The sequence below is a fragment of the Fukomys damarensis genome, unplaced genomic scaffold, assembly GCF_012274545.1.
Source record: "Fukomys damarensis isolate Sample0158 unplaced genomic scaffold, DMR_v1.0_HiC HiC_scaffold_21, whole genome shotgun sequence".
Classification (NCBI taxonomy): domain Eukaryota; kingdom Metazoa; phylum Chordata; class Mammalia; order Rodentia; family Bathyergidae; genus Fukomys; species Fukomys damarensis.
Genome location: NW_022900933.1, coordinates 8,418,462 through 8,444,299, shown reverse-complemented (window position 1 = coordinate 8,444,299; position 25,838 = coordinate 8,418,462). Strand labels below are relative to the sequence as shown.

The window sequence follows — 25,838 nt, the reverse complement described above, 5'->3', positions numbered from 1 at the left end:
TGAACCCAAAGAATAGGAAAATTCTGAATGAAGCTGGAATGGTTTGGGTCCCGTTCTTAATGCTAAGACGGGAAGCTGGTGTTGGTTCTTTTGAGCTGAGATCAGCCCAGTGAGTCATGCTGCCAAGATCTCAGGGCAGACCCACTCCTCTAGAAGCCCGGGTCCTCCGGTGGGGTCCTCCAGTGGGCTTGACTACGGATGGCCTTTGTCCCAAGAATGCAGCCACCAAACCAGGCCTGAAACCTGAGCTGACTCAACATAGTGTCACACCCATGCCTCTCCCCGCCCTGGAAACTAAGGGTTGTGATGGAAATAAGGAGCTGCGACTAAGTAGAAACAAGAAAGTAAGGAAGTTACTGCTTTTGCTGTGAAGAATGTGTCAAACCTTAAAATATTGCTCTCCCCCCACCAGAGTAAAAACATCTTTCTCACTAGCTTGGGTACAGCAGTGTGACAATCTTGAGTGATAACTGCATGGCCACTTTGCGCCCTTTCCCTGAGCCTCTCCTCTATGATGTGTCTTGGACATCACTGTGGGGCGATGGATGCCCCTTCGTGTCTGTTGCGGGCACTGTAAAAGCCTTGAGCAGTACAAAAGCAAAGCCTCCTTGTGTAATCAGAAATCTGTCATCCAACATTTAAAAGATCCACACAGATACAAGGTAGGGCAAGATGGCCAGTATCTGTGCAGGAGCCATGAGAATATTGGGTAACATATTTCTAATGATAAAAACAACTCTGTGTCTGTATATATCCTCTTTTAAGTGCCACGAGCAGAGAAGGGAATAGTTCCTCTTTCATAACTGGAGAAACTGAGGCACAGAGAGGGGCTAATGGTTTGTTCTTCTGAGACTTAGAGCAGGGTGAGTAGCCCACATGTATTCGGACTTTCCTGCCTAGCATTCTGTCAAGGACTCTAATACATTATCTCATTTAATTCAAGTGGCAGTGCTTAGGGCTATATTAACTGTTTTACAGATGAAGAAATAGCAGCTTAGAGTTTAGAGAAGTAGCCTAAGACCACACAGCCAGTAAGTGGCTAAGTCCAGAGCTGTCCCCAGCAGTCTACCTCCAGAGGTGCCTAACCACTGCACAGCACTGCCTGGTTTGCTTCCCTGGATCGAAGTCACCCTCCAGCTCTTTTGTGGAAACTGGCTCAAGCCCTGACTGAAGGAAGGAGTGTCGCTCCCGTGTACCAGGGAACATGGGGCGTGGCGGGCCTTTCAGAGTCGCTTGTGGACTACTTAATGGTGACCGCTCACTTCTCTGCACCTTTCAAATGACCCAGCCTGGCTCTTGTGTCTACTCTCCTGGCCATACACACATGCCTTCCGGGGAATGGCCAGCACTCAGCTGCCCCTTGCTGCCCCAATCTATTTGAAATTAGGCCGCTGTAAGGGAAGAATGTGGTTGCAGTTACTTTGCAAGCAGCTCAACCTGATTACGGGTAAGGGGGTGTGAGGCGGGTGAGGTACTAAGCTGTGGAGGGACTTCTGGGTAGCCCTTTTGCAGTGCTTGGAATTAGAGGTACCCTTGTCCCAGCTGCTTCTAGATGATAACGTTTGCCGCGCTCTTTAACAGATGCAAGGAGAGTGCTATCAGACCACAGCACCCAGGGAGACCTTCTGCTGGAAACACTCTTCTAGTTCTGAGCACTGGGGTTTCCCTTCTGTGTGCTGTGTCACAGAAAGACCCTAAAAGCACGGAGGTGGGACTTCAGAGGGAAGCTGGGGATTGGATGGAGACATTGACCTTCTCACGCCGCCTCTTGTCTCTCCTGCGAGTGTTACTCCACCTTGCTGGCTGTGACAGGTGGGGGTTAGGGTCCTTGGTGATCCTCACAAGAAATGTAGATCTGGTGCAGACCAGAGAGCCAGTGTGGCTTTGTCCTAAACTCCCAGGGTATAGATTAACTGTGACCCGGAAGAGCTTCTTGTACTTCCTGGCGAAGATCGTCTTTGTTTCCTGTTTCCTTCCTTGACGTTCTTGTTGCCTGGTGTTGAACTAGATGAGGAAGAATTCATTTCGGATGATTTAAAAACTGTTTATATCCTCCCTGCCCCTTTGATTTCCACATTGCTTCCGGCAGAGGGCTTGTGTCAGGCTGGGCTGCCTGGGCAGAGACCTCGGTGATTAAGAGCAGAGGCTCCAAGCCAGACTGCCTGGGTTTGCATCCTGGCGCTGTCACAGCCTGAGGGAATGGAGCACCTCATGGGCCCTGTAAGCCTCAGTTTCCTGACCTATCAAGTGGGGACAGTAAGAGTGGCCGCTTCTCAGGGCTATTTCTAGGATTTGACCTGATGATGTCTACAAAGTCCAGTGCCTGGCACAAGGTAAGCTGTCAGTGAATATTTGATGACAACAGCTGCGTAGCTGGAGAATTGCATTCCCCATGAGCCAGGTGAGAAACCAGAGCACAGAGAAGAGGAGGCTGTTTTTCTGCCTGTGCCAGTGAGGAATGTTTAAGCTACCTGCCTGACTGTAAGCTCCTTGAGGACAAAGACGGGGCTTCTGAGCTTGTGTCTAGCACCCACTCAACAAATACTTAATTGATGTTCATGATGATAACTGCCTCTCTTGTTTTTTCCAGTGCTGAGGATTGAACAGAGGGCCTTAACACTGAGATACATCCCCAGTCCTTTTTAAATGATTATTTTTATTTTGAGACAGGGCCTCACTAAGTCTCTGAATTGCCCAGGCTGGGTTCAAACTTAGCATCCTCCTGCCTCAGCTCCCCAGAGCATTTGGATTACACACACCTCTTATGTTATTTTTTCTGGCAGCACTGGGCAGAAAAGATAGAGAGATAGTAGCAAAATGTACCAGCTATAAGCAACATCCTCTGGCACTGCGGGCTGTTCCCTGGGGAAGGGCTTCTCTGCCACACTCCCTTCCATTTAGCCTAGCATTTGCTTTGTAGCCAGGCTCCGGAGGCAAGAGGCTCAGGACATGTATGCCCAGGTGTGAAGGGATGGTACAAGAAGGACTCTGGCCACAGTGTGGCCCGCTGGTCCTGTGAATCTGCCTTCTTCAGGGAGAAGCACTGCTCCCTGGAATAGCAAGCAGTAGGGTTCTTTTTGGGAACTGGTCCCCTCTAAGAGTGAGCACAGCTTTCTGGGGTGGCATGTTAAGACTATTTCAGGGCTGTGTTGATGACCATGTGTTTGGGGCAGTCAGTATAATCCTGTGCCTTTCAAGGCTTTTGCTTCTTTAATCTATAAAAGAAGACAGACCTTTAAAAGTTTGAAGCTAAACCGATGCCACAAACCCTCCACTCTGCTGGCTCTCGCTTTCTAATGCAGGAATGTGTCTGATGAGTATGTTGGTCTCCTGGAATGTTCTCAAGGTCCAGAAAGGCAAGGAGCAGCTGAGGCCCTTGGCATTCCCACTGTGAAGGGGGACCATTAGTAGTTTCCTTCTGTCTCCTGAAAAGAACAAAAGACCTTTGCTCGGGGCTGGTGAACCACAGAACAGAGCCCAGACCAAGCTCAAGGAGAAACTGAGTTCAGACGATAGCTCTGCCACCCAAGTCATGGGCGAGGAGCTTGATCTCCAGCTCTGTTTGTTTAACTGCATTTGAGATTAATATTACATCTTAACTGTCTCACAGTGTGGTGAGAAGAATCAAAGAACAACATGAGGAAACTTCCTGATGACCATTGTTTATATTGAACAGTGAAAACCATCACTCGCTGTTGTGAGCTGCCTGCTAATGAAGACTTCTCTAGTTTTCTGAGCTTTAAGAATTCTTTCCTAGCTAGGCATGGCGGTGTACTCTGGGAGACTGAGGCAGGGGGACTGCAAGTTTGAGCACAAGCCCAGCTTGAGGAACTTAGGGACTTAGCAAGACCCTACGTCAAAACTTTTTGTTTTTTAAGGGGTGGGGATATAGCTCAGTGCAAAGATCTTGGATTCAATCCCTAGCACTGGAAAAAAATCTTTCCTCCCTTTGAAATCCCAAGGCATTTACTTATGTTTCCCTTTTGATGTTTATATAATTGTGTCTTATTCTACCTTTATGCCACATTAAGCAACCTCAGGGCAGAATTCATGTTTATATCATATTTATATCTTTCATTATAATACCTTGCCTGAGAAAACTCTCATTACTTAAAAATGTTTAAATGTCAAGGGTGAGGATTTAGTTCAGTGGTTCCGTCGCCTGCTTTGCAAGCTCAAGGTCCCGAGTTCGATCCCTGGCACACACCCAAAAAAGTTTAAATGTCACTTTTTGTTTGTTTTGAGACAGGGTCCCACTATGTAGTTTAGGCTGGTCTTGAATTCACTACATAGCCCAGGCTGGCCTCAAACTTGTGGTGATCCTCCTGCCTCAGCCTCCCAAGTCCTGGGGTTACAGATGGTGTGTCACCACATCTGACTTAGAAATAAATTGTAGTAATTATTCTACTTTTTTTTTTTGTTCGTTTGTTTTTTTGTTTTGTACCAGGGATTGAACTCAGGTCCTTGCGCTTGCAAGGCAGGCCACCGAACCGCTGACCTAAATCCCTGGCCTATTCTACACTATTTTTACCAAAGCATTTCATAACAGTGGGCCTGCCAGGTAGTAGATGCCCTGTACATATATTTTTAGTCTTTTTATTTATATTTTTAATTTATTCATTTGATTTTTATTGGCATTTAATTTACATATAGTGTTTACTCTTTTCAGTGTACATTTTATAGGTTTTTTGGGGTTTTTTTTTGTTTGTTTTTTTTTTTTTGGTTTTTTGAGACAGGGTCTCACTATGTAGTTGAGACTGACCCGGAACTCACTATGTAGCCCAGGCTGGTCTCGAACACACAGCGATCCTCCTGAATCAGCCTCCCGAGTGCTGGGATTACAGGCGAGCACCACCACGCCCGGCCATTTTATAGGTTTTGATGAATATGTGTAGCTATTTGTATATATATGGTAGCACCCCACTATGATCCCCCCTACATTTCCATCATGCTTGTTTGTTGACAACCCCTTTCCAGACCCTGTCCCTTGGCAACCACTGGTTTATTTTCTGTCCCTGTAGTTTTGCCTTTTCTAAAATTTCATGGAATTACAGTGTGTAGCTTCCTGATTCCATCGCTTTTTTTTTTTAGCATAAGGCATGTGTGACTCCTTTATGTTCTATGTATATCGATTCTTACATTTTTAATCACTGAATCATTCATACATTGTTCCATTTTGTGGCTGCATAGTTTGGTTTTATCCATTCACCAGTTGATGAGCATTTAGATTGTTTCTAATTTCTGGTCAGTATAAATAAAGCCACTATCAGTATTTGCCCAGAGGTTTTTATGTGAACATAAAATTTCATTTCTGTTGGGTAAATCTGAGGAGTGGCCTTGCTGGCTCGTGTGGTAAATCATGTTTAATGTGGTAAATCATGAACTGCTGAACGGTTTCCAAAGGGGTTGTACTACAAACAAGGTATGGGATTCGTTTCTCTGCATCTTGATCAGTACTTGTTATTGTCAGGTTTTTGCTTTGTCTTGTCCGGTTTTTTTGAGTCATTCTAAAAGATGTATAACGGCATCTCATTGTGGTTTTAATTTGCATTTCCCGAGTGACAGATGAAACTGAGCATCTTTTCACGTACTTATCTGTCTTTCATGTATCCTTTCTGGTATAAGTCTTTGGTATCAGTGTTTTGCTTATTTTTCACTGAGGTCTTGTTTTTATTAATGAGTTTCAAGAGTTATTTGTGTGTTCTGGTTACAAGTTCTTTATCACACTTTGTTTTGTTTTGTTTTGTACTGGGGATCAAACTCGGGTTCCTGCACTTGCAAAGCAGGCAAAGGAACCACTGAGCTAAATTCCCAGCTGGCAACATTTGGCAAACATTTCATCCCAGTCGACTGTTCATTATTTCATTCTCTTAGCAATGTCTTTTGAAGAGCAGATGTTTTAAATTTTGGTTATTAATTCTGTTCTTTTGTAATAGCTGATCCTTTAGGCATTGTACTTTTTGGTGTTATTTCTAAAATATTTTACTTAACCCAATGTCACTAAAATGGTTTGCCAATTTTTATTAGAATTTTATAGTTATAATTATTTTGAGTTCATTTTTGTATATGATATAAGGTGTGGGACAAGGTTCAGTGTTTTAGCATATGGACGTCCAGTTGCTCCAGCATCATTGAAAGGTTGAAAAACCCGTCCTTTCTCCATTAAAGGCTTCTGCACCTTTGTCATAAATCAGTTAGTCACACAGATATTGATGTAGCTCTGGACTCTATTCCATTAATATGTATACCTGTCCTTTTGCTGTATGTTACTATCTTGAGTGCTTGTTTGAAGGTTCTAGCGGGGGAGTGCAGCTGCTCCTGTGTCCTTGACCAAGGAAATGCTCCTATTTCGGGGGTGGTCATCCCCTCTTCAACCAACTGAGAGCAAGAGCATAGCTTCAGGAGGGACACGTGGTGGGGTGAGGGAGGACGGGGACACCCACCTAGCCAGCCAAGTCAGTGGGGTGCCAGATGTTGCAGCCAGGTCGCCCTCACATCCTCATACTTTAATGTCTTGATAGTGACTGTGGTTCTTTGGTAAGCTTTGAAATCGGGTAATGTAGGTGCTACAGTTTTATTCTTCTTTTCAAAATGTTTTTTGCTTTTGTTTTTGGAACCAGGGATTGAACTCGGGTCTTTGTGTTTGCGAGGCAGGTGGCCCTGAGCTAAATCCTGGGCCCTTTAAAATGGTTTTGATTACTCTGTTTTCTTTAAATTTCTGTAGAAATTTTTAAATCCACTTATTAGTTTCTACCAAAAAGTCCTGCCAGGATATTTTGATTAGCATTGCATTGAATTTATAGATCAAACTGGGAAAAACTGATATCTTAACGATATTGGATCTTCCAATCTTTAGCCATGATATGTCTCTCTATTTAGCTCTTTGATTTATTTCACCAGTGTTTTAAAATTTCCATCCTATTCTGATACTTGTACCACCTAAGTACTCAATGGGTTTTAGGGGTACTTTAATTCAATAAATATTTGTTGAATTCATGAATAAACAGTGTCAATCTAGTTACTAGTGCTTGTCTTGATTCTGTAATCAAACATGTACAAGATGCTAGAGTAGAGTCAGAATATTCATCAAATCTCTGGACCTGTTAGCAGAGAGACTAAGACATCTGAGTATAACACTAAAGGGAAGGAAATCTGGGCTTCATTTTGATACCTTTCCTGCTGAGTTCTTTAATCCTTCCCGACCTGGGTCTCCTTCTGGTTTGTTTAATGGGCAACTTGTAACCCCCAGCTGAACTGAATCAGCCCGGTCTGGGCGTGGACGATCCACCTGAAAACTTACCAATAGCCATAAACAGAACTAGAGGGGAAAATCTCGGCCCGTTATTTTCTATAAGAAGCTCACTGTGGGTGGTTTCCCTGATGAGAACTCATCATCGGAGGAGCTTGGGACCTCACTGTTGCTGGGAATGGCTGCTGCTTTCATCAGGGGAGCTCTGATTTTTACTATGAGCAGCACTTCCGGGCTCCAGTGTGGACCCCTCAGCCTGGTGGCGCAGATCCTTCATCTCACCGGCACAGGTTTTCTGGCTTCACCACTGGCCTTTGGGGCCTTCCGGGTGCAGATCCTCAATACGGACAAGGATGAGTCATTGCCCTGGGCTCTAGGGCCCTGGCTGGACTTGAGCAGGACATTGCCTTGGACTCTAAGCCTTTAGCTGGAATTGTTTTGGAAACTGCTAGGATCTAGGTCCTCAGTTGAATGTTTTGAGCTTATAGTGTGCAGTTACTTCCTTGGACTTCTTTGCATTTGCCTCTTTAGGTAATTATCATCAGATAACCTTATAAGCTATGTGTCGTGCATTTAATGTATTCCCTCACCCAATCCTGCTGACTACAACACCTTCCTAGCACAGTCGTATGTTGAAAAGCCTATGCCTTTTAGGGGCAGAGAGCAGAGCTGGCTTTCTCTGCAGATGCCATAGGTCGCCGCCTGATTTTAAGGTACTGAGTAGCTCATCTGACAAAACGTTTCTTACTCTTGGCCTGGTTTGGCTCCAAGCCCGCCTCCTTTGCCCCTCCTTTGAGTCTTTTAAGTATAGTGTTATATTTCCATAAGGGATTATTCAGGGGGGAAGGTAGGTACTTATATCTGTTCCACCCAGTTAACATGTACTAATTGAGCACCATCTACAAGACACTTTCCAACCTCCAAAGGGTAAATGGCACCCTTCCATGTGAGGAAATTACAGTGATAGAGAATTAGGTTGTCAGAGTCAATTTTGCTTGGGAGTGCGGATGGCCAGTAGGTCTGAGGAAGCAATGCTTCTTGGCTTCAAGTCAGTGAAGGAACCGGAGATTGAAGTAGGTTAGGAGAAATGAGGAAGGTTAGCTGCAGGAGGGAGGGCTGAGAGGGAAAGAGGTCACAGAAGAGCCAGTGGGGCGGTGCCAATAAATTCCACCTACTATGTTTTTTTACTTTTTTTGGGGGGGGGTACCAGAGATCCAACTTGGGACCTTGCGCTTGCGAGGCGGACTGTGGCACCACTGAACTCATCCCCAGCCCTGTCTTAGACTTCTTGCCTTGACGGCATACTGCTCAAACTCACAAACTCGATGCCAAGAGATACTGCATATTATCATAAATCGCAACACTTTGGGCCGTGTGGTCCTATATCATTTATACATCATGGTCATACAGCTTTCTGTGGTAGGTGTTGAGTGTACTAATGAGGTACACTAACTGCTCTAATAAAGAACTGCAAAATTAGCTTTTAGTTCTTGCTTGCCATGAGCAGTGATTTGGGATGTGTGGAAGGAGAAGCTGTGTTTCTCCAGTCATCCAGGACATGAGCTCTGTTGGTTTGTGCCCACCTTCTAGCTCCTGAGAACTTAGCAGGAGGAACAAGGGAATGACTGGGAAGTTGTCTTTACAGCTAAGACCTTGAAATGCTGTATGTCACTTGTGCTCAGTCAGTCGTCACACAGCCTCATCCCAAAGGTGACTGAAAAATGCCTCTGGACTATGTGTGCACAAAGAGTAGAATTTGAAACACTGATAGGCCAAGCAATCTCTGCCATAGTAGTGTAGGGAAACTGAGGTACAGAGTGGTCAAATGACTTTTAGAAAGATGCACTACTAAGTGTGGAAGTTTGGGTTTCAATCTAAGCCTTCTGTTTTTTTTGTTTTGTTTTTTTGTTTTTTGAGACAGGGTCTCACTATGTAGTTGAGACTGACCTGGAACTCACTATGTAGCCCAGGCTGGTCTCGAACTCAGCTATTCTCCAGCCTCAGCCTCCCTCAGCCGGGATTACAGGACTGCGCACCACGCCCGGCTAAGGCTTCTGTTTTGATAAGATGGGATAGAACTGTCAGCAGTAATGATAATAATAGCCGTATTTAACAGCAGTGAGTGGTGTGCATTCAGTGGGGCACGGCGCATAAAGGTCTTGGCAATATCCGTGTTCCCTTCCTAGCCCTGGGCTCCTCTAGTCCTACAGAAAGGCAAGTAAATATCTTTCTGAAAACCCATGGACAGCACAGTGACTGCATGAGCCATTGGCTGGGGATCCCATCCAGGGGTCCCAGGGAAGGGGGCTGAACAGAGAAGTGGCCAAGGGGTGCTGTCCCTGCGGGCCTGAGAGGTTGGGCACTGCAGGCACTGACTCACCGGGCCTGAGGGGCTGCCTCCCTTTGTGCAGGACTAGAGCTGACCCTTCTGACACCTTCCTGTCCACCCCAGAGGGGAGCCCCACAGAGCCAGGCTCGGTGCCCTGGCCCAGAATGGCAAAATGTCCCTGCCAGCACCTGTTCCCTCGGGAGTCTTTGTGGCCTGAGCAACTTTCAAAAGGCAAACTTTAATTATTGTAAAAGCTCTAACATGAATGAATAACTAAATTGGCACCCACAATTTATATATTATTTATGGGTTAGACTTTCAAAATGGCTCTTTTTGCTTCTGTGGCAGAGATGTGGGAATAGAAGGTGTTCAGGGACTGATGTTTGTGTGACACGTGGGGGTGGGGCTCCTGGAGGGGAAGAGTCAGGGTGAGCGGCGGGTGCTCTTGGCCGTCTTGTGGGAGTCAGAGCTGCTTGGAGGGGTCCCCAAATGTGGAGAAATTGGTAGGAGCTTGGGGCCCGTGTCATTGCCCATGCCTTCTGTCACGTGGTCCAGCAACAGAGGGTGGCAGCTGGGCACAGATGGTGGGGGCAGCAGGGCAACAGTGGCAGCATGGGGCATTGATGGAGAAGCCTTGGCACTACGGCCACATGTCACACTGCCAGTCCCCTGGCCACCTCGACCTCCAGATTGTTCTCCAGGTAGTGCGTCCTCTGTATAAACTACTCTTATCTTCTGAGGGAGCAGCACTTCGCCCTTCTCAGGGCTTATCCATTTACCCAGCAAATGGTTCTTAGCACCATTTCCGGTACCTGGCATGACACTGGGCCAGTGCACACTGCTCTGGTGCACGAGGTTGCCTCCCTTCTCCTCACCATCCACTTCCGGCGTTCTCCAGCCGGTTACCCTTGTCTGTTAGATCTTGTTTTCAGCGGCGTTTCTCAGTCACTGACAATCTCTTCACATGGCTTTGTGCCTCTAGGTTTCCCCTTCTGTAAAGTGCCCGTTCATGTTTTGGGTCAACTGTGTCAAGAAGTTTGGTTCTGAAAGGGAGGAGAGAAGGGCAAATGGGAGGTTTTGTTTAAGATGGGAAAGAATTGAGCATGTTACAATGAAGATGGAAGAGAGACAGGGTGAATATTCACCTTTCTCCCAGGATTTGAGAGATGTGCAGGAGGAAGGACCGTGAGGCTCTGGCCTTCCCTAGCGATGACAGTGAGGTTAGGGGAGGCCATGAGACTGGGGGAGGGAGTAGCTGCCTGGGCCCCCATCACCTTTCCCTGAGCCCGGCTGGATGTCCTCTCCTTCCAGCAGAGTCAGTGGAAGACTGTGGAGTTGGATACGAGGAGGGGTAAGGATTCTGAGAAAATGCTCTACGTTGTGTTATGATATTTACTTACTTACTTATTTGTTTATTTTTGAGACAGGGTCTTGCTATGTAGTTCAGGCTGGCCTCGAACTCACTATGTAGCCCAGGCTGGCCTCAAACTCATGACAATCCTCCTGCCTCAGCCTGCTGAGTGCTGGGACTATAGGCATGTGCTACCATGCCTAGCAACTTGCATTTATTTTAAAGTACAAAGGGAGAAGAGAGGTGGCTGTGTTTGGGTGTGTGTCAGAGGTCTAGGACACAATGGTGGGGTCCACAGTTGGCCCCCCGTGGTTGAGCAGAGGCAGCATAAAGCAGCGTGTGGCATAGCTTTGGATTAGCCTGTGTTTCTAGAAACTCACAGAGGAGGGTCTGTGTGGGGTGGGTTGAAGGGACTGACCATGGGCAGAGGTAGACAAGACCAAGCAGGAAGTGGTAAGGGCCTGAAGAGAGTTGAAGTTTTAGAACAGAAAGGAATGATGAACAGGAGATGCTTTACAGAGCCACATGACCGGCCTGGTGATGAATAGCTACCGAGCAGACATTGGAATGGAACACAGAGGAAGTGAGTGCATGGGTCCGGGACCACGGTGGGAAGAGGTGCAGAGTTTGACATTAGGTCTCTAGGAGGAGGATAATATTTATTGAGTGCCTATCGTGTCCCAGACACATCGCTGTAGGCCCTGGAATGCAACAATGAACAGGAGACATGGCTGCTGCCTACAAGGAGCCTGCAGGCCAGGCAAGGAGAGGAAGCGGGGGCTAAATCAGCAGGTGTCTGCCTAAGTACAGCTATAATGAATGGTGTGCAGTCGATCAGGAGGCCAAGACTGAGGATAACAGAGGGGTCTGCCTGGGATAGAGTGCCCGGGGAGGACTTCCACCAGGAAGGGTATCTACGAAGAGACCTGAGACCTGAGAAGGAGCCAAGCACGCGAGGAGGCTCCAGGGAGCATCCCAGGCAGAGGGTGCAGGATACACCAGAGCCCCGAGCTAGGGAGGAAGTGGCAAGTTTGAAGAACCACAGGAAGGCTTGCAAGTCATCATGAGGATGGAGCTCTGGGGTTGGAAAGAGGCAGAAGCCAGACCCTGTTAAGTGACAGGGCCGTGGAAAGGGGTTGACTTTTATTGCAAGTTCCACCGTTTCCCCCTAGGGCAGTGATGGCGAACCTTTTAGAGACTGAGCGCCCAAACTGCAAGCCCAAACCCATTACTTACTGCAGAGCACCAACACCGCAATTAAACCCGAATACTGAGGTTTTTAGCTCAGACAAAACAACTCGTACATTACCATCTTTTGTCTTAAAAGAAAAACACGATGGCAGAGCTTTCAATGATACAAACAGCTTTTTTTCACTGAAAGGTAAAAGCTTGCTTTTGGCGCGCTTTTGCACAGTTAATGTGATCTTTGCTGTTGCATACATGCTGATAATCGTCAAACCTTGGCCAGGGTGACTTGGCTCGCACGCTGACAGAAGCCATAGGTTCACCACCACTGCCCTAGGGCGTATGTTCGCTGGGCATGGTCTCCTTGACCCATGGTCACTGTGGCCTGAAAATATTAAATGGAAAATTTCAGAAACAAAGAACTCCTAAGTTTTAAGTTGTGTATCATTCTGAATACCGGAGTGGGGTGAAACCTTGTATCTTCGTGCTCCATCCTACCTGAGTGAAAGTTATCCTTTGTCCCCAATATCCACAGTGTAGGTGCTGCTCACCCTCTTGCTTCCTGGCCCTCTTGGTATCAAATTTGCTGCAGTGGTATCACGGTTCCTGTGCTTGAGAAACTCTGACTTTACTTAATGATGACCCTAAAGTACAAAAATAGCGATACTGGCAATTTTATTGTAGAATATTGTTTCAGTCATTCTGTTATTTTTAGTTATATTGTTAATCTGTTAGTGTGCCTAACTTACAAATTATACTTATCAAAAGTATGCATATATAGGAAACACCACAATATGTATAAGGTTTGATACTATCTGCTATTTCTTAGAACACATAGCCCTTGGGTAAGGGAGTGTCCTGTATTTTATAAATTATTTTTTCCCATTAAGTTTATTGGTACATTTAAAGCAAGCAATACAGTTACATTTATCATTGGGATCTTATACCTTTACATGATATGTCTTGGTTCTTATTTTTTTCCCCATATTCCTACCCTCCCTTCACCTTAACTGTAATTTTTTTTTGATAGAACCCAGGGCCTTTTATATTCCAGAACTTTAAAAAAAAATTTTGTGACAGTGTCTCACTAAGTTGCTCAGACTGGGTCCAATGTGCGATCTTCCTGCTTCAGCCTCCCAGAGCGCTGGGATTATAGGCATTCACCACCATGCCTGGGATTACAATGTAAATTTTATCAAGACTGTCACTATGTGACTTTTCCAGCATATATAAAAGTAGAGAGGAGATCTCCATGTGTAGATCACCCCAAGTTAGACATTAGGGGCGTCCCACTTGTTTCGTCTGCTTTCTGTTTTGGGGAAGCAGATTTAAACAGATCCCATATATCATGTCATGGAGGCCAAGATACTCATCCGCCTCACTGAATAACAATGTTTATTTCTCTTCCATGTCCACAATGTGTTATCTTACCTCACATGGTTGTCACTCCTAGTTACCATCTGTTATCGAGTCTATAACTCAGATACTCCTGAGTGTCTCAAAAATGTGTTTTGATAGTTGTTTGATTCAGGATCAAGCAAGGTACTCATTATGCTTGGGTGTTACATCTTCTAAGTCTCTCTTAATCTATACAAACAGACCCGCTCTGCCCCCTTTTGTGGGTCTGTCTCAATGCCATTCATTTGTTGAAGAAACTGAATTGGTCCTGTGTGGAATGCTCCCGTTCTGGGTTTGTCTGTTGCCTCGTGTAACTCTCCTCGATTCCCCAGGATTCCTGAAAATGAGAAGTCAGCTCTAAAGACTTATCTCTATTGAGATTTGACGCTTTGGCAGGAACATCACAAGTCACACACAGTGCCACACACTCAATGTCTAGTTGTTCTGTTCCTGATGATTCTAACTTTCATCAGTGAATTCGGATACTGACAACTTTATCCCACCATTGTGAAGTTGGGTTGTTTTTGTTGTTGTTGTTTTTTAGCATTTCTGAGTCAGTTATTTCACTAGAAACAGTTGATGGTTATTTCAGTTATCGTCTTCACCTGCTCTTGACCACGTCCAACACTGAGACTTCAGCACAGGGTTGAGATGTCACTGCTTCCCTCAGCTCCCATCAGAGAAGAAGTTGCTATGGAGAGATGTCTTCAAAAGAAAGATTGGGCCTTTGACTTTTCAATTCAACTACTGTCGATTGTTCCTTGTTCTAAAAGCAGAGGCCAGCGTTCATCTTGAAAGAACTGAGTCAGGAGAGTGAAGAGGAGGTGGGACTGGGCAGTAACACCTTCCTGTAAATATAGATGTTGAGCTCATAATCTTTGAAAACTGTACAAACTGAGTGTCTCATATCCAAAATGCTTGAGACCGGGAGTGCTTTGGATGTGGGACTTTTTTCTCAGACTTTGGAATATTTGCACACATGTGATGACACGTCTCTGGGATGGGACCCAAGTCTAAATGTGAAATTCACGTATGTTTCAAACATAACTTATATATATTGTTGTTAAGACAGAGGGCCAATGAGCCAACCCCTGCATCAGAGCTGAGCAGCACCTGCTCCCAGCCAAATCCCTGTGAGAACTCTTGGAACCACGCCACCACATACCCCACCCGTATTCCAGCAGCTGCAATAGAACTGGAGTCAGTTCTAAGTAGGAGATTTTTTTCCATGGTGAGGGTGAACAGGTCGTGACAAGTGGGCCTGAAGCCCCTGACTGGTGCCAGAAACTGGAGCAGAAGGGTCTGGGGAAGGCCTTGCCAACCGGCAGTGGGCGTGAATGACCAGGATGTTGCAAATATGTGGGAATTTATGATAGCAACCGCAGTCAGGAGTCTCTCTGGCTTTAAGGACCCTAAAGCCAGATTCATTTAGAATAGGAACCATCTGGTGCAGAAAAGCCATCGTGCTCCAAGGAGGAAGAATGCTTGTCCAGGCCTAGATTGATGGTGTCCAGCTATTAGAAAGGCCCCTCATGGACAGTATACTTGCCTCTTGGCTGAAACTGAGAAACCTGAGCTATAGTTTCTAGGTGGAGAAGTCTGGGAGGTGGATGGAGGTGCCAGACTACAGCTTGGGGTGGGAGGAGGTTAGGGTTGCAGATAGATTTAAAGTACTTTGTGACGGGCATCTCACTGGTTCTTATTCTGGTTCAGCCAATATTTCTTGGTGTTTTTGACTGTTCTATAAGATGTCTGAATTTTTGATGAGACGATGACCAGAGGAAATGAAGGGGATTGGTGCATTGGCAGAAAACTTGCCAGGAAACCTCAGGATTTAATTTCCTGACTTGCTGTAGTACCAAAAGCAGGTTGGAGGTAGCATTTTGGACAGGACAAAGTAGCAAGCAAGTCAGGAGGCAAAGCTTACAGGAGATAAATTAGAAAGTAAACCGAGAATGGCTCTAAATTCTGTTTAAGGAAGTCAGTGTCCACGAGATCGCATCAGTTTACAGCCTCTGCCCCACTGAGGAAGAGAGGCCTCGCATTCGATGGCCCCTGCTTCCCAGGCCTAACAGAGATACGTGCTCTGTTGCGTCTAACGTGCCTGGGGTGCAGAGAAGAGGAGGAATACTGGTAAGTTTGTGGAGCTGAGGAAGGGAGAGAAGAGCATACCTCCTGCCCCTCCCGCTTAGGGCTGTGAGAAGGCTGATGAGAGACCCAGTGCAGCCTGGCCGGGAGGCCGCTGTGGCCACTACCCTCCTTCAGTTCCTTACCACCCCAGTGATTAGCCGAGCACAGCACATGAAGCTGAGATTCTGAGGCAGATGGGTTCCCAGGATGCATGGGAAGGTGGAGCTGTCAGTCGCATCAGTGATGTGAAATCCCTGTACAGAGTACGCGTTCCTCCCGGAGCGAGCTCTCTGCGAGCGGACGAGCTTCTCAGTTCTGAGCTGTGCATGGGTGAATGTCTCATCCTACCTGAAGTACACTCGGGACTGGGGGTGGCAGGAGCTCACTGGTAAGGTCACCTCTGAAGGCAGGACTGCCCAGCTAGTAAACAGGCAGGTAGGTGTGCGAGGCATGGATTGCCCCAGATGCAAAGTCATGTGGACCAGGGGAGGCCCACCTACCCTTTAACAAGAGGTCTGCTGGCTCAAGAGAAGGCCTTGGGGGCTTGAGGGTGAACTGAGGAATGAAAGGGTGAGGAACTACTTCGTTGCTGTTTTCTCCTGAGTTTGCTGAAAGAGAGGTGAAGTCTGATTGTAGCCATGTACTGCCCTGTGCTCTTCCATGAGTTGTGGAGGCTTCTCCAGAAGCACAGATGACTTATAGCCTTGAAAGTGTGTCCAGATCATCTCTCCTCAAAGTCCCTTTCGGTACTGGCCTGACTGTCATGTCTGCGGCTCCTCATTTGATTGGGTTCTCCCTGCGAGTGCCCAGCATATGCTATTCTTTTTAGTCACCGTGGTGTCTTTATAGTCAGGCCTTGGAAGATCCGTTGAGATGGTAATAGAAATAGAGATGAGTGACTGAGGGAGCCCTGGGTTGAACTGCTTTTGGGACTGGTATGGGGCTTTTCTTTCTAGAATAATCATCTCTAGCTTTCCTCTTTTCTTCCTTTCTGCCCGTCACCCCTGAGTCTCCGAGAGCTTCTGTGCCTGAGCCCCGTGGCCCACCCTGCCGGCTTGGCTCTGACGCACCATCTGGGAAGGGGCTGGTGTGGCCACAGGAGGCAAAGGAGGAAGATGCCTCACTTCCGTTTCCGAGCCTTCTTTTCCTGGTGTTTGCCTTCAAGGACTTGACCCTTCCAAGAGCAAACTGTCTGGACTCGTGTGTTCAGACACACGTATGTGTATTTTCACGTTCCTGGTAGTGTTACGGCCTCCTCTGAGCTGGGGTGGCAGGAAGGATGGCGTTTTATTGCTGTTGAGTTGCTCTTCTCCTGAACCCAGGGCCATCAATCTTGCCTTGAATGCTGGTTTTGCTGCTCTGCTCGCTCAGGCTCATCTTTCTGGGGCAGACTTATTTATGGAGCCACAGCTAAGTAATCTCACTCCCTGGCCCCACAGTCTGGGCCTCTCTCGGCCACTCTTAAAAATAGCCCAGGATGAAGAGAGAGAACCAGGGTCTGGTTACCTCCTGTGCTCAGGGCCTGATCGCACTGTGCCTCCTGGGTCTGGCAGCTCAATTCTTGTCACATCCTGCTAGATGGGCTTGTGGCCCTGCAGGAGGCGCTGAGCCTGTCTGTCCCTCTCTCGCTCAGCCATCCAAGCCAGTGGTAGTTCTCTTCCATGAAGTGGGGGAGGAATGAAGAATGGAGAGTCCTCCCCAGCTGTCTTGCCCAGCCAGCTGCGAGGGAAATCTCAGGGCTGGAACAAGCAGTTATGGATGAGCACAGGCCGTTCACAGAGACACAGGTGGAGACACAGGTGGTCTTGGGCACAGGCCTAGCCTGGTGGTGCTGTGTTTGGGGTGCTGACTGACTTTTCTACCTTATAATTTCCCTTCCTCCAAAAGGCAAACATCTTTGCCCAGCCCTGCAAGCTAGCTGGCAAATGCCCTGTGTCCCCATGGGCCTTGTACTTTTCCACCTGTTCCCCTAAAACCCATCTGGCTGAGGGAGATAAACTGGACTAGTCCAGCCTTTGGTCTAAGGTAAAGCGGTCATTCCCTAGATCACCCTGGGATGGGCTTAACCTGTGTTAGGCCTGGGTTTTCTCCTCTGTGCAATTAGGATGGATGATTCTGGCTGCTGTCTTATCACAAAGGGATGTGGCAGGATGAGTTCATCAGTTCCAGTGAGAAAGTCTGGAGTGGACTCCGAGTCTGAACAGTCAGAGCTGAATCACGGCAGATACCTTCGGCGGGTGAGCCGAGCCGCTTCTGGTGTCTGTGCCCGCTGCGGGTGTGTTGGATGCGTGTAGCGAGGTGTGCTGTGTGCTGGGTGGGAGTGAAGGTGCTGTCTGTGGCTTACCTCAGTGTTGTCTTTATAGTCAGGCCTTTGACTGATTGTCAACATGTCAGGTAGCCACCAGCCAGGCTCTGAGCCTCGGGTTCTATCTTACAGACTTGATGTGCGCGTTCTTTAAGCTTCTGGGCAGATGCCCAAAAAGCAGATACAGAGGAGGAAAGCTAGGCATTTTCTAAAGGCTCAGTACATTCAAGACCAAGCCAGTGTCTCCAGCTTCCGGGCTCACTTTCTTCCTGGGCCTATCCTCACCCTCCAGTTACTTCTTAAGGACCCTCAATTTTGGGTGTTCTTTCTCACCTTCAGAACTTTGCAACTGCTTTTTATTTCTTCGTTTGGACTCTTGTCCCTTTCTGCCAGTCCCTTCATGGCACCTCAGGCTTCCTTTACCAATCACTTAAAACTTCCCTTCTCTTGACACCCAGCCCCACCCAATCTTGGTCTCTCTCAGTCACGGCACACAACACACCTTACTGTAAATGTTCATTTAATTGTCCTTCACCCCTGGCAGAGTATTAGCTCCATAAGGATATAGTCTTGTCTTACTCATAACTGCCTAGAATGGTGACTGGAGCTTGATAAATATTGGGGTTAATTGTACAGAGGTATCTTGGTTCACAAACTTGATTCTTTCTACAATTCTGGACACAAACCAAGTTGGATGAGGATCGAGTTTGTGAACTGAAGTACCCCTGTGATGAAGGAATGGGTGCTTGACACCTGTTATGGCCCATATCTGGATGCCTTCCCTCACTTGCTCATAGGTGGGTTGTTGGAGAGGTGATTGAATTGTGAGTACGTGATGCTCATCAGTGGATTAGTCTACTGAATTTATAGCTAAATGTAATGTTGGGAGGTGAAGCCTGGTGAGGGGAGGTGATCACTGGGGGCGTGGCTTCCTTTGATCTCACTACTTCCTGCCCACCATGCCCCTCTGCCACGCCTCCCTGCCTGGGAACCAGCTGACTATGGACTGAAACCTCTACAAACTGAGCGCTAAATGAATGTCTTCACCTTACAGTTTGGGTGTCCAGTACCGTGTCCTAGCACTGAGAAACTAACTAAGACAGATTTTGGTGCCATAGACGTGGGGTTGTTGCCATGGGGTTGTACCTGACCATGTGGTTCAGAAGCCTTTGAAACTCTCGTGGGAGGAGTTGGAAAGGTTTGGAAATGCCAGCTGAAGAAGCAGCCCTAGAGTGTTGTAAGCCAAATTTGATGGGAGGTTCTTGTTGGAGCTTAGACCAGAATGTTGATTGCAATGCAGCCGAAAAAGACGAGGCTCAAAAGGCTTCGTCTGAGAAGAAGGACTCCATTGGCAGTTGGACTGCAGGCCATGTGTCATATGCTTTGGCAGAAAATCTGTCTTCATTTAACTCAGGTCCAGAGACTTTGTGGGAGATTGAGACTAAGGGCAGCGGACTAACCTAGAGGAGGAAACTTCAAGGCAGCCAAACGTTCATGCTATAGCTTGGGTACTGTTAGGGGCTTTTAGCCAGCTCCATATTGTGAATCAAGAGCAAATAGCCCAGAAGAATGATTTAAAAAGTTTTTAATTTGGCCAGAAAGGAACTTTGGTAAAGTTGGGACCTGCAAAAATGGAGCAAAGGGGCACTTGATTGCTGGCAACATTAGCATTAAAAAGAGGCCAGGTACTTTGGAATGCAACAGTAGAAAAAATGTCATGAGGGAATGTGAGGAACCAACAAGACTCCCTCTGCTGGCTCAAAGTTGCAAAGGTGAAAAACTTTGCTTTCAAAAGAGCGTACCAGGGCGCTGAAGGGCAACAGCCTACAAAATGGGAATTGGTTCCCCGGGATTCGGTTCACCGTGCTTAGCCACTCAGGCACTTAGAGGACTCTGTAACCACCAGCTAGATGTAAAAGGGTTCAACTACTGTTGCAGCTGGCAGCAGACTTCCACATGATGCTAGTTCTACTCACATGCTAGAATGCAAGAGTTGTGGGGTCAGGAAGTCTTTCACCCAGATTTCAGAGGAAGGCCTGGGAGGCCAGGCAGTTTGCCCCGAGACAGAAGTGTGTAAAGCTGTATGTATAGAGCTGAAAGTGCAGTAGAGAGCTCCGGATGGTGGAGAAGCTAGGAACATGGATTATCTGAGGAAAACTACGAGGAATGAGCAAAGCCAGCCTCAGAGAGGCCATGAGGGCTGTGACTACCAGCAGTCATAGGGGCAGGGCCACACAAGCCCTTTGGAGCTCACAGAGTTTACAACAGATTGTCCCACATGTTGGACATGGAATTATGAGATTTAACGTTTGCCCTGCTGGGTTTCAGTCTTGTTTGGGTCCCATGCCCTTCTATTGTCCCACTTCTGCCTTTGGGAATGGGAATGCTTGCCTTGTGCCACTGTATGTTGGAAATGTTTAACTTTTGCATTTTGACAGGAGCTCACAGCTTAGAGTTTGCCTTCAATCTTGGTGGAGACTTTGGATCTGGACTTTTTGGCAAGGCTGAAACTGTTAGGATTTTAGCAACTCTTAGAGATGCACTAAATGCATTTTGCATATAGGAATGGCCGGGCAGGGGCAGAATGTTACGGTTTATATCTGGATATCTCCCCAAAGCCTCATGTGCTCAGAAGTGGAAAGTGACTGGATCTTGGGGATGTGACACCCATCTGTGGATGAGTCCACTGATGAGTTTATAGCGGAATGGGACGTATGGAGGTAAAGCCTGGTTGGAGGAGGTGCGTCGCTGGGGGCGTGGCCTGGAAGGCTGTTTCTCCCTCCTCCTCCCTTGGGAGCGCTCTGCTTCCCGCCTGCCACGCCATGAGCAATTCTCCTGTGCAATACCCCTCCGCCAGGTGCTCTGCCTTGGAGCCAGCCAAGGGAATGAAATGTCTACAAACTGAGCCAAATTAAACCTCTCCCGCTCAGAAGGTGGGTGTCGAGTGTAGCGTCCCAGCAGTGAGGATGCAAAAATGGCTGTGCTCATTGCAGAGACACCTGACATGTGGCTCCACTATCTTCACCCAGCGTTTCATGCTGACCACCCTGAGGGGACACAGGCTCCCCTGGGCTGCTTGGTGAGGCCTGGGATTCCACAGACCTTGTCCTGGCACCAGAGTGCCTTCAAAGAGGGCGAAAAGAACAGCTAAGCCTCTGAATCCTGGCTGCTGTGGAGGAGCTCAAGGCTCTTGGGTGGCCTCAGTGAGCACAAACTCCCTCCAGCGCAGGTGGCTGCCGGGGTCAGGGCTGTGACACCAATGGCTGCTTGATTCCCCCACCCCTTGACTTGGACTCAGGTGACTTCCAGGTTTTCCTCTGCCCTTGCCTGCCAGGTCTCCCTACCAGTCTGGCACCTGGCCCCAGTCCCCGAGTCGGGGCTATCTTCACAGCTTGCTCCCCACCAACCCTGAGCTCCAGCTCCGGGGTCTGAGAGCTGCCTCTCTTGCTGCCCCCAGGGCGGTGGCGCGGATTTGTAGGAAGCTGGCTCACTGCTTCCGACATCTCCACCTGCTGGCCGTCCTGACCCTTGCTGCGTGCAGCTCTGTCTCCATCCCTGCTACCGCTGCCGCCGCCACCGCTGTTACTTTTGCTGCTGCCAGATTTTATAACAGACCCAGAGACCCTGGGTCGGAAGCATGCCCTGGCAAGGAACAGGGCTCGCTCGTCCCACCAGGGTCTGCGCCTGCTGGACGGCCCCAATAAGTTTCCCCTGAGGAAAAGTGCAGCGGGTGGGGAGCTAACCCTCTGTGTTGCTGTCCCCAGGGACCCATCCATGAAGACTGAGGCAGGCGTAGTAGCCGCTGAGCAGAGCCTGCTGACATGACATCGGCCACGGAGTTTGAAAACGTGGGCAACCAGCCACCGTACAGCCGGATCAATGCCCGGTGGGATGCCCCGGACGACGAGCTGGATAATGACAACAGCTCGGCCAGGCTCTTTGAGAGGTCCCGGATCAAGGCACTGGCAGGTACCACAGGGCCAATGGGGTTAGAGGAGCGAGTTGTGGTCACCAGGTCCAAAGCCTTCCCCATTTAGTGTCCCTCTGGGCCATCAGTTAGCCCTGGGGTTGGGGGGTGTCTGGCCCAGGGGGCTCCTCGGGATCACAGGCTCCAGCAGCCTTGCCCTGAGCATCCCTCACTTCCTCCCTTCTGAGAGGCAGGGAGGTGCTGGAGGTGGTGCCCGGGGCCCTGCCTGCTGCTGTGGTCCAAAGTCTGAGCGAAGGAGGGTCTGAGGACTGGGTGCGGCACAGATGTGGGGTCCTGCGTGTCCCAGACTCCTGCCTGGGCCCAGAGGGAGGCTTATCATCATCCTCTAGGTGTCCCGGAGGAACAGAGTGACTTGAAGGAAGCAGAACAGATAGCACCCTCCCCACAATGCCTCGGGAAGGAAGATTTCTGGATGGAACCTGTCGTTAAACAGGAATTAGATGTGTAGCTGGCTGGTTTGTAATAGTCTTTCTCTGTCTCTCTTCCCTCTCTTGCTCGCTCTCCCTCCCTCTCTCTCTCTCTCTGAAAATATCTTACATCTCTAGCAGAAAAAGCCTCTCCTCCCCCTACTGGCTGAGATCTGATTCTTGGGGTTTTCTTTTCTTTCTTTTCCCCCTTTGTAAGCCTGCAACCGTTGTCTCCCCAGAACTTAATGCAGGGTAACTCTATGCTGGCCCCAAATCCTTAGCCAGTAAAGAACATTTGAGTTATGTGGCAGTGATGGTGTGAGGAGGGCACTTCCTTCACCTGGCCCACCCCTCACAGCCCTGATTGGACCCGATATCCATCACTGATTGCACCTGTCCCTGTAGGACTAGCACAGCCTTTCCCATATACTCTTTTTGGGGTATTTCTTCCCTCACCTCTTATGGACCTGTTCGAGGCTCATGGTGACCCTCCTCTGTCTCCTCTTCCTCTACTCTCAGCCACTGTGGTCCTTGGCTGATTTTGAGACACAAGCAGGGCCTCAGAGCCCCTGAGCCATGCTGACTCCCACGCCGGGAGTATCTGGGCTTTCTGTTCCATAAGGGGAAGGCGGTGACCCATCTCTGTTGGCACAGTGGGGAATTCACTCGGGTCTTGATGTCACCCTGATCTTTCCAGGAAACTCCTTCCTCTTCCTTCATCCCCGTCTCACCTTCCTGGACCCCATAAAATCCTTCCTTGATTTTTTGGGGGACAGGTAATTGCAGCACCCCCTTGCTTTTGCTTATGTAATTATAACCTATTTAAATAACCCAACTAAATGGAAACCCTTGGCTTGTTGGTCTGGTTTTACCTTTTTTTTTTTTCTAACCTGTACTGGGTGGATCTGGCTGTACAGAGACACGGGTGGAAGGAGAGAGGCACTAGCTCCCTAAGATTTGACAAAGGACAGAATGAGGAGTGGGGCTGTCCCGTATGTGGATTTTTGGATCACAGCCTATTTTTTAGGATGCCCAGGTAAATTTCATTTTAGCAACTATGCACTGTACTCCTCCTAAGTTTAAAGTAAACTGCCAGCCAGACGTGAAAGGAGCGGGGGACCATAGAGATCAGTTCATTACATCTCCAAGGGGTTGCTAATCTATTAGGGAAAAATGAACCATGCTCACAATTAGCATGAGTAGAATTAAAGAAGAACTGTGGGAAAGGTGCATAAATTGAATAGCAATGAGAGCAGAGGAGGGAAAGTCAGAATAGATCGCAAGGAGACAGCAGTCTAGCTGGGAACTGAAGAGTCCCTGTGCCCGGGACAGCAGAGGAGCTGAGGGATTTTCCAGCTGGCCGGGGTGTGGTGGCCTGCCCTCCTGAGCCGCCCGGGAAACTGGTGGAGATGGAGTAGAGAGACAAGCGCCGGAAGCCACGGTATGAGAAAGTTCATGGTCAGTCCTAGGTTGATTGTGAAAGAGCCTTGGCTGACTGACTGGGCCCTGGTAGGAGAATGCAGCTGATCTACCAGAGGATCCAAATACCCCTAGGGAGAGGGGACCCCACCGATTATAGAGTAGCAAGCCTAGAGACTTTAATGCTTCGGAACAGCTGGCTAACAAGTAAACATGCAGGTAAGTCTGAGGTCTTTTCAAAATGTTTGCGGAATGACCTCTGCAGGAAGCCAAAGCTTGACAAAGTCCAGAATAGAGAGGCCGGGTGCACCTGTTTGTAGGGTCGGTCGCACGGAAGAAGAGCATGCATTAGGCTTCCCCGGCTCTAGCTCCGTGACATGCTTTCCTGCAGTACTGTCCTTAGCACCCTAAGGACAGTCTTGTCAGGGGCTAGCCTTCTCAGCAAGGCCTTTGGAAGTAGAAGTCACCTGTGGTCCCATTGTGTCCACGTGCTCTCTGCCCGCTGTGCATTCGTGAGAATAATAAGGCCGAGAAGGGTCCAGCTCTGTGCTTCTTACGTGATGGTGGTAATCTGCTTGTGAGTCTATGCACAGGGTTTAGGGTGCTGGCGGGGTGTGCTGGCATTCTTCTTCTGCAGTTGGAGGTGTAGGACAGGGATGGCGGACCTTTTAGAGCTTTCAGTGATATCTAACAGCCTGCTGCAGCATGTGTGCCATAGGTTCACCATCCCTCGTCTAGGATAAGGAGGAAGATATTGCGAGACCAGATTCAATTCCTGATTCCACCTCTGATGGTGCTGCTCTGGAAGATGATGGGCTCCACTTCCTGCTTTATAAAATGGGACCCACCATTGTTGTAAAGATAAAACAAGGTTTATGGAAGTTTTTTGGGGTTTTTTTTGGTTTTTTGAGACAGGGTCTCACTATGTAGTTGAGACTGTCCTGGAACTCACAATGTAGCCCAGGCTGGTCTCGAACTCACAGCGATCCCCCTGCCTCAGCCTCCTTGAGTGCTGGGATTACAGGTGTGCACCATCACGCCCTATGGAAGTCTTTAAAAATCAGTAATAAGTGCTAAGTGACTACTAGACACTGTATTATTATTACTAAGAAAAACTTCCTGCAAATACTTTCTGCCTTTTTTCAACCTCATAGGTCAACGATCATCAACTCAGTCTTTGTCCTAGTTACCTTTTCCGGAGCTTGTTTCTTCCTTAACTCCAACCTCCCTTTGTCTGGGTGGGGCAGTGTTGGAAGAAAAAAACCAGAGACTAAGGAAATCAGGCCAAGTCTTGTGCTTGGAATTCCTGGCTCCTTCTCCTACCCCACACCTTCTGCTGATGAGGACAAACGTACCATTCAGGCCGCTCTCCCCATAGGGTCACCACGTCCAGCTGTGTCTCACCATCCAGCCGGGCAGCAGGGGGCCCACAAAAGCAGCAGATTTTGGGCCTCGCCCGATGCTATCCCCGGCGTGGCAGTCCCTCCGGGTCCTTCTCCACCTTGCGACTGGTGACCACATCTTTCCTGCCTCTTAAGTCAGCTTGGTCTCAGGTCTCAAGGAGACATTTCCTATTCTGCGTCTCACACCACCTCCCACCTTCTCCTCTCTGGGCCTAAATAAGCCGTCAGGATACTCTGCCCTCGTATATAAAAACCTGATCTGTCTCCAGAACGAACAGCTTGATTTGAAACACACAATCAGCCTGCCCAAAGTAAAGGAGGAGGTGGGGAAGAAAACTTGGAGAGGGAATGAATTTGACCTTGGCAATGCCAACGGGAGGATTAGGGCCCCAGCAGGAATTTTTTCCGTAGATCCTAAGCAGATTTAGGCTTAACATCCTTCTGGCTGGCAGCACTTCCTGGGGTAAAGTGGTGGGCGGCCCAGAGGCTTCCTCCTGTAGACGACTGTCTCGCTCTCCTTTGATAACTGCCTCTGGCACCTTTCTGCCTTTTGGACCTGCCTTGAGGGATCAGAGGCAGGACAATGGCAAAGCCCACCTTTCTCTCCCTCCACAAGGTGCCAGCCTTCAGACTTCCATGAGAAGGGGCCCGGTGTTGTCTCTTCAAGCCACTGC

At 48.3% G+C, this 25,838-nt stretch overlaps 1 protein-coding gene across 4 annotated transcripts in view; it reads left to right on the top strand.

Moving 5' to 3' along the window:
• Positions 1-25,838, top strand: part of Sptb (spectrin beta, erythrocytic) — a 129,770-nt gene that overhangs the window by 34,182 nt on the left and 69,750 nt on the right. For 2 of the 4 annotated variants that reach the window (XR_004518368.1, XM_033766925.1), the window contains exon 1: positions 21,769-21,916. Coding sequence is in view for 3 of the 4 variants with exons in the window: in XM_033766925.1 (XP_033622816.1) it covers positions 21,769-21,916 (148 nt within the window). In the remaining variant the exon portion in view is untranslated. Of the gene's footprint in view, positions 1-1,997; positions 2,334-21,711; positions 21,917-25,838 lie in introns of those variants that run through there. The other 2 variants (XM_033766924.1, XM_033766923.1) reach the window with 2 other exon arrangements.